Consider the following 9,283-nt stretch of genomic DNA (forward strand, 5'->3'; position numbering starts at 1 on the left):
AGATAGTAGGATTTGTTGGTTAGAATGACTAGGGAAAGCATCCCTTCTCACAGAGTCCTGTTCTCCATCTCTTAGTCTCATGTCCTAACCACATTTTAAATGGAAAATATGGCATGCTTGAGTATAGGTACTATGCTGTACAATGCATCATCGTTAACTGTCAGTGCTGTGTTATACAATCCAGCATTGTGAAGTGCATGTGCTATGTTGGGCAACAGAAGCCTGGAACCTATTCGTCTCATAACTGAAACTTCCCCTAACTCTGGCAACCATCATTTTACCTGGGTTTCTGAATTTGACCACATTAGATAGCTCATATCCTTTAGAATCATATAGCCCTTCTTATTCATCTGGCTTATTTTACTTAGCAGACAGTCCTCCAGCATCCATACCACAGTGACAGGATTCCTTTATTTTTTAGGACCGAGTAACAGTCTAATGTATAGCTATACCACATTTCCTTATATGGACAGGTAAATAGGTTTATACAGAAATCTGCTGTGATCTAAGTAAACCCCTTTCTCACGTGTGCCAAAGAAGATACCAAGATTACTGTTAAAGCACAAATTTACACACGTTATCTTCACTGTGTGAATTTGTGACAGGTACTTAAGACCTTTTGTTTTTTAAGATTCTGACTGCAGTTTCCCCTCCACCCTCCTCTCCCACTCCATCTGGCCACCCACCTCTCCTCTGGTGCCCCCATCCACTTCTCTGTTTCTCTTCAGAAGAGTCCAGGCCTCCCATGGATACTAACCAAATATGGCATATCAAGTCACAAAAAGACTAGGCACTGCCCTTTGTATTAAGGGTAGACAAGGAAATCCAGTATGAGGAAACAGATCCCAAAAGCAGGCAAAAGAGTGACTTTTCATACAACTGTTTGAAGAGGCACTCTTAGCCCTGATCTAATCTAAAACTACAGATTGAGTAGCTCCAGGCATGATTGCCTGTCAGTATCACCCAGGAGTCCTTGAATTAAGAGAACCCGATGTTAGTTCTCTATATATAACTTGTTCAATATTGCAAGTTACAGTCTCCTCATGTTCACGTGCTTTCAGTATGAGGAACACAGCAAGAGACTGTTCTTAGAAAGCATCCCCTATGCAGAAGCAGGGCAGTTCTCCTAGTGTAACTGTGACTCACTGATGAGAGTCATGACTCATACTCCACTTTTTAAAAACTCTGACTTCAGCCTGATTTATGGATGGCTAGCTTTTATTTGCTCCATGAGACTTTTCATTTCTCTTCATCAACTTTATACATTTGATTTCTTAACCAAAAGAATTAAACTTAGGAAAAATATTTTTGTGAGGCAGCCAGCATTCAAAAATGGGTTCCATGAAAATTTCCCATTAGTTCCCTAGAGATGATACTTAAATTCGTGTGGGAGGAAAGAACTTGTACGAAAGATTCATTTATTTAACAAACACAGAAATTAATGATAAATGTTTTTTGATGAAGTAGATTTGACTTTAAAGAAGGACCTTCCAATGTCATGGAAAAAGGCCAGTATATAGTTTGTGTCCAAGGTGTTCCTCATGCTGATGCTACAGATAAAACTGATGATTTTTTCTTTTCTCTACTTTAGTTCCATCTTCAGTAGAACAGAAAATAGAAACATGTGTCCTTCCTCACCCAGAAGCCATCAGGAGTAATTAAATTGACCCTGTCATAGTAGAATAGGCTCTAATGGCTATGAACAAATTCTCCATAGTAACAGTGAGAGACCAAATTTTTGGGCTCAAACTCCATCTTAAGAGAACCTGACCTAAGTTTGAACTCAAGTAAACTAACAGGCTGATACCTATCATCAGTTTCTAAGGGATGGCCAAAGATCCTTTGTACATGAGAACTCTGGCCCCTTGGCCATCTTCTCTAAAGAATGTTGGACTTATCTATTGAAGACCAAAAGTCCACTCCTTCTATACCTCCAACAAAACCTGAGCTAGTTTCTAGGCTAACTCCAACAAATGCATTTAGCACCAGTTTCGAGGTTAACCCCCAACAAGCCCGCTCTCTACCTAACAACCACCAATTTGGAAGAAAGCAGTTAAGTTTGTGGTTTGGCTCCCAGCACTAGCCAATTATACTAAAGGCCACAATAGCACCCTAATTAGATGCTTGCCGGGCTAGAAACACTCACCCTTGCTTGCTGCTGTCTATAAAACCTTGTTTCAATGAATGTTCAGAGCTTTTCTCCCACCAGAACCATTGTGTGGGTCTGTGGTGAGTTGAGCCTGAACTAACTCCAAAAAAGACCCTGGTACATTTGATTTGGCTCCTGACTGGTTTTGTTTTGTTTTGTTTGGAGTTCATAAACACACAGCATTATTGATAAATTTTATCTGTCTTTAGAAATGATTCAAGCCACATTGTTAAATCTGATGAACCAAAATTCTCAAATATCCAGATTCAAAGAGGGTGTTTGAATGTGTTATTTGGTATAGAAGAGAAAACTACATTCCATGAAAAATGAGAGAGGATCTAACAGTCCATTATCCCCATGAGGGATGCCCAAAGATCCTTTGTACATGAAAACTCTGACCACTGGGCCATCTTCTCTAAAGAATGCTGAACTTATCTATTGAAGCCCCAAAGCCCACTCCTTCTATAATAATATAAATATGGAAAAGTAATGACCACATAAACGTAGACCCAAATGGCAGGGACAAACACTCTGGGAGCTTGTACATCCTCATTTTGATATCATTCTTATTTCTTAGCTAATTTCAGTATTATACCAAAAGAATATCTCATAATGATAAACAAATAAGAATCTTTCAGTATATGCATTGAATTTAGTCACACTATTTTAGAAAGCAAGCATAAATTAAGGTTAAGGATTTATGTAATGTATAATTTCTGGTGTATTTTTTCTCTTACTAATAGCAAGACTAAGAAAGAGAAAAATAATAAAAACGAAGAGGCTGGAAAGTTTAATGCAACATACACACAGACCTGCATATAACTCTAATAGGCTGAGATATCTCAGGGAAAAAAATATCATTCCAAGTGGTAACTAGTCTTTGATGCAGGGATAGTGTACACCAAAGCCAACAACTTCGAAAAGGTAGGGAAGGATTATGAAAAGTTACTCTTCCTTAGAATTTATCTATCAGAGTCAATGATGCCTTGGTGGTGACACCATCAACTTCAGTCCAGTAATCCAAACCAATGAAAAAATACCAAATATTTATTCTACCTAACTCCCACTGAACATGTATCCTATATGTTTCTAAATTGCAGCCCTTGTTGATGACATACACACTACAGAATAGCCAAACACTGCATGCTGCATTTAGGGTACAGCGTGGTTTTTCTGCTGAGCACAAGAGAAAAATCTACTCTCCAGCAGAGACTGGGGCTGGACCGAAGGCCTGGTAGCAGCAAGGTGGTGAGATACTGTTCTTTCTTACTTATTTATTCTCTTTCTTCTTTTTGCCTTCAAATAGAAAATAAAATAATAATTTCATGGAATATCTCAGTTAAATTCAAGTCCGGTTCAGAATTCATCTTCAGAGCTATCAGCTAACAGCATCACTCTGTCTTGCATGCTGTTGAATTCTCTCTGCTGGGGAAAGAAAATAGGAAGGCATTAAATTCTTTCTCTGCTAAGCCCAGAAGCAGACCCACTCTAAAGAATAAAGGAGTAGCTAACACAAAGCACCCTGAACAGGAGTCTTTCTTGCTCCATTAAACCCTTGGTACTTTATCAAGCAATCAGGCTAGCAGCAAAGGATGAGGTTTGCTTTTGTTTCTTCCATACCTTCCTTTTATGCCTTTTGAATCCATTTCTTCTTCGGCGATTCATAACCTTAATGCTGTATAGCGCTCCCAAGATGAACAAGGCTCCAGCTATCCCTACCCCAACAGGCACCAGCATTCCAGACATGTAGCCTGCCTGGACAGAGAAGGAGAGAGACTTGTGTATTAGGATGTTAGACAGAGCACCAGGTTCTCAGTTCCTTTTTCCTGCTACATGGCAGCAGGTTTTAGACGCTTTGAATTTTTCTGTCTGCTGTGCTATAATTTAAAAAGGAACCTAGAACAAAGGTACTGCTTTGGGGGAAGAAAGCAACAGAAAATGTAATGAGCTTTTAAAAAATTATTATTATTTCAAATCCCTTAGAAGTATGGTCTGAAATAAATCAGCCAGACCTAGTGGCCCCTCCAGCCACTTGATTATGCACATTTGTCAACATCAATTTTTGATGACAAGAAATATAATTTGTACTAAAGATGGATGGAGTGGGCTTCTGAGAATGCCAGGGCTATTAAAATGCAATAAATTGGAAACAGCCTGAGTCGAATGCCAAAGGCTTGAAGTGTCCTCTGAAATACTGTGTTCCTTGGAGGGTAAAGGCGGGGTTGACACTCTCTTACCCTCCCTGCCTCCCCTCAGCACTCACTTTTCCCCACTGTATTACAGTAAGGAAAGAAGGATAAAAGTGCATGTGTGTAGGAGGCAAGAGTGTTGCAAACAGCCAGGGAAGGGACAGGAGCACGAAAGAAGAGGTAGGTTTAATTGTTGGAAGACACGAACGAGGAGATGTGCATGTGAAATGCATCTCCGAGAGAAGTAATGTGCCTCAGTGAACAAAACCAGAGAGTGTCCTCAGTCCCAGGGAAGAAGTGGTCAAAAATGACACAAAGATCACTGCCAGCAGCAAGGCTACTTTTGTAGGAGCCTCAGGTGCTTGTAGCACACCCAAGATCACTACGGACACTTCTGTCCTAAGAACTGTGTGATCGAGCACATCCCTACGCTTCAGTGAACAGCTCAAGTCCCATCCACTCTTGGAGAAAGGCCTTTTGTTCTGAGGTAGATCTTTGCAGTAAAACCCTTGTGGGCTGCATGTGTATATACTAACCTTTTCCTGGAAGAGAATAAGGCTTACACCCCTACTGAAAAAAATATATTACAGTTATAACTTTTTAAAATCTAGAATAAGTATGCAGATATTTTTCTGAGAAAGCACCAGTCTTCTATGTCTCCATTTTAATAAGATTTCTTTATGTAGTTTATGCCTGTGAGATGTATATGTGTGTGCCTGAGTGCATATGTGTGTCATCAAGTACATGAAGTCTCTGAAGAGACCAAAAGAAAGCATCGATCGCCTAGCACTAGAGTTACTACCAGAGCTACCACATGGGTTCTGGGAACAGAACTTGGTCCTCCTCAAGAACCACAAGTGCTCTTAAACCACTGAGCCATCTCCCTAGCTCCTCACTATTTAATTGCTTATCTAGCAAAGCTATTTCTAGTGTCTCTTAGAAGGAGCTAAAATGAGACAGACAGACAGACAGACAGACACATACAGAGAGAGAGAGAAAGAAAGAGAGAGAGAGAGAAAGAGAGAGAGAGATTTTTTAGAAAGCACTGAGCCCTGTAGGCTTTAATTCTTTTTCTAAACCTGTATGTGAAGTAGCAGAGGCACTCCCACAAAACAACACACCCTCAGCAACCCCCTCATTGTTCTTACATCCCAGAATTTTAAATTGGGGCAAAATATGAAAAGTGTTTCATTAATTTAAGAATAACGGGTTTCTTTTAAGTCAGTGTAGTGCTTTCAATAGAGAAATAAAGTCCAGTCATTCTTCAACAAATTCATGTACTTTGTAGAAAAATCAAAGTTTGCCTAAAACTCTTGCAGACCTGCTTGAGTCTTATAAAAACTCTATAATCTTCTATATAAGGAAATATTGGACAATACAAAATCTCTGGTGCTCTCACCAAAATACAGATTTTAAAAAACCCAGTATTTTCAGTGCATAGAAATGCATACACATATTTAATATAAGGAATGATCAACTTTTAGCCCCGTAAATGAACCTCTTCTAGGTTGTACATTCACAGGACAATATTTTACTTTGTGAAATATCAACTTGACAGCCACTGCCTGAGCCTCCTGCAGCACTATAGCATAACTCCTTATGAACAACGTGGGTGTTCCAAAATGTATCACTTTTGTCATATGTCACATTCAAAAAAATTAGTTATACCTTCCACCTTTAAATGAGATTTACCTTGCCTTCAAATTACAGATAAATTATAGGATGATAATATAGCCCTCAGCCTACCTTCCAAGACAACATAACAATTTGTTCTTCAAAGCTGACTAAAGCAAATCATGTCTCCCTCAAAGCTGCCTATCACTTCATTTTTCAGAAATAAATTAAGATGGTACACACTTATTTTTTAAGTTATCAATTGTGCCTAGGAGCTTTTCTTTGTTCAGAATCAAACAAATGCATTGGCTGTGCATATATATTCAGAAATGGCATCCTAAAGATATCATTTACCCATGAGCTTTTCCAACCAATACTGTACAAACTGAGTCTAATCAGGTCAAAACAGCTGACAAGCCTAAAATGATAGATATTCTATTTCATGAAGGGCATTTCAGGTCTGTTGAAAAGTTGTACTCTAAATACCCGAGAACATAAAGGCATACTCTAGCTATGTTACATGGGCTCAAGTTAGAAGTGTAGTAAGTTTTGATAGCAGAATGTCCCTATTCTTAGAAAGCACAGACTGAAAAATTAGGGACAAATAGGCCATAGTCAGATAGTTCAGGTAAAATTAGAAAGAGGCTATGTCTACAGATAAAAAATCAAAGGCAGAGTATATTGAGAGTTAGTACATCAAGATTAAAGGTGGTAAAGACAGAAGAGTTATTACTGGTGCTATCCTTATTTTTATATCTTGTCTATGAATTGTAAATTTTCCCTCTAAAATTTAAGCATTTAAAGAATATTGTAAACCAAAATCTGACTGGATATAGTTGAATTTATGCTTGCCTTTGAGATGAAAAAAAAAATACATTTGTTTAGTAACATCTGTTTTCAAGAAAGCTGTAGGAAGGGACCCATGAAAGGCACTAAGGATGTAGGTCAGTTGGTAGACTACTTGCCTGTCATGTACAAGGCCTTGGGTTCACTCTCTAGCACCTCATTAAACCAAGAATAGTGCCACACACCTATAGTCACAGCATTTGAGACATGGAGGCAGGAAGATGAAACTTTAAAACTATCTTCTGTAACTATACCCAATTAAAGCTACTCAAATTGATAATGGCAGCTGCAGCATGTTCTTTGCTACCTGCCCCAATGTTCTGGGTTCCCAAATGAAAGACACATGCACGTAGCCTTAATCAGTTCAATGGCTGGGCCACTTCCTAAACTTCTACGTGGCCAATCTACCCCTCCCCAATATTCCCAAGATGTCACTTACTAGAATCTATATTCCATCTTTGCTGCCCTAGAACCAGTTCGGGGACCAAGAGGGCCACTCTTCCCTGGCTGTTACATGGCAGCTATGTTCTCTGTCCTGCACCTTCTTGGGTATAGCGTCTTTCTTCTTCTCCCATCTTGGTGGATCTCCTTCCTTATTTTCCAATCTCTCCCTAGCCCAGGAATCCTAGAAGTCCCACCCCTGTCTGCTCTGTCCAGCCATTGGCAGTTGGCATCTTTATTTACCAATTAGAACCAACTGGGGTCAGGGTCTCTCAGTGCCTTATGTGCAAGACACTACAAATAGGTTTTGGGGGAACATAACTAGCATGAGAATACAAGTAGCTACAATCTTCAACTACGTAGTGAGTGAGAGGTCAGCCTGGGCTACATGAGACTCTGTCTAAACAAATAAACAAGCAAATAAGTGCATATCATCCTCTATTGCCTCAGATCTTCTGGATTGAGACTGGCCCTTGGGCTCTCTAAGCAGCAGTATCTCTCCAGCTAAAAAACATATCAGAGTGACATGTCACACTTGCTAACACAGACTACTGGGCCACATCTTCATAATTTCTGACTCAGAGGTCTGGAGTGAAATCTGAGAACCTGCATTTCTGACAAGCTCCCAAGGTATCAGAAGATGCTGGTCCAGACTTGACCTTGAGTGACAATGGCTATGAAGGGTCATTCTTTGCTGGATGCTTTTTTAAAAGAAGAAGACACAGAATGGCTTTGGTGACCTAACACCAGCACTAGTCTTTGTCATGTGATCTAATCATATTATATTTATTTCTGAGAAGCAATTTTAATGTTGAAAAGACATTATCAGGTAATCAAGATAAGCTTGGTCTAACAAACACCATCAATATGTACATTTAATCAAAAAAAGCTAAGGTTATGGAAATTAATAGTCTGTCAATATCCATTGTCCTTTCTTAGTAGCTAAACAATTTCTAATCTGGCATGGGGCAGAATTAAGATTATTTCTCCTCCCTTGGCTTCCATGAAGCTGAGTATGATTGAAGGATCAGTTCAACATGAAGATGACACATCCACGTGCTCTGGCTAGATTTATGTCCACTTGACACAAAGTATAGTTATCTGAGAGGAGGGAGGACCTTGACTAAGAAAATATCTTCATAAGATCATGCTTCAGGTAAGCATGTAGGCATTTTGTTAATTAGTAATTTATGTGGGAAGGCCCAGCCTATTGTAGTGATGCCACCCCTGGGCTAGGGGTCCTGAGTTCTATAAGAAAGCAGGCTAAGCAAACCATGAAGAGCAAGCCAGTAAGCAGCACTCTTTCATGGCCTCTACAACAGTTCCTGCCTCCAGGTTCCTGCCCTACTAGACTTTTTTTTTTTTGTAAACTTTTATTGCATTATGATGAGAAAAGTTACATGATTTCAATTTATCTGAATTTGTTAAGATTTAAAAACATATTTTAATTAAATAGAATTGAATCATTCTTGTTTCCCTTTTGTACCACTGCTCCTCCCATAGACCCCCCTTCAATACCTACAATATCTTTTTTGTCATATTCCTTAAAATTTATAAAATTTTATAACAATAAACATAAGTATTATAAAAGTTGTTTGATATAAAACAACAATCAATTTAATAGTCTTATGTAGATGCTCATCTACAGCAATAGTGAAAATACATTTCTCTCAATATAAATTTTAAATAACTCCAAACATATTAGCTGTATACCTAAAAATAATACATCACTACTAGTATTTTCTTAAATGAACATGAATATATAAAGTCTTTTTGTTTGTTTTGTATTTAGTAGAGTTTAAAATCTTGGCTCTTACTGCGGTAAAAGCCAAAAATAAGAACAATTTTTAGAGATTGGGTTTCATTGTAATAAGGCTGCACTTCAATGACCCTCACATCACCAAAGGATTTTACCTCCATCGTAGCTAAGCTGAGAGTTGATAGTTCCGCTGCACCAAGAAAGGAATTGTAGGTTTGATTTTGGATACAGACTTCTTGCTATGGTCAAAGCTATTTGACTTGAGTGAGTGACTTCATTCTCAGC

At 38.7% G+C, this 9,283-nt stretch overlaps 1 protein-coding gene across 1 annotated transcript in view; it reads right to left on the reverse strand.

Annotated features, from left to right (window-relative positions):
- Nucleotides 1-1,401: 1,401 nt before the first annotated feature.
- Nucleotides 1,402-9,283, reverse strand: part of Armh4 (armadillo like helical domain containing 4) — a 99,005-nt gene continuing 91,123 nt past the window's right edge. The window contains exons 6-7 of the mRNA XM_031361496.1: nt 3,770-3,904; nt 1,402-3,574 (exon numbers count right to left, since the gene is read on the reverse strand). Of these exons, the coding sequence (XP_031217356.1) occupies nt 3,506-3,574; nt 3,770-3,904 (204 nt within the window). The 3' untranslated portion in view covers nt 1,402-3,505. The remainder of the gene's footprint in view (nt 3,575-3,769; nt 3,905-9,283) is intronic.

Source organism: Mastomys coucha, unplaced genomic scaffold (assembly GCF_008632895.1).
Source record: "Mastomys coucha isolate ucsf_1 unplaced genomic scaffold, UCSF_Mcou_1 pScaffold9, whole genome shotgun sequence".
Taxonomy (NCBI): domain Eukaryota; kingdom Metazoa; phylum Chordata; class Mammalia; order Rodentia; family Muridae; genus Mastomys; species Mastomys coucha.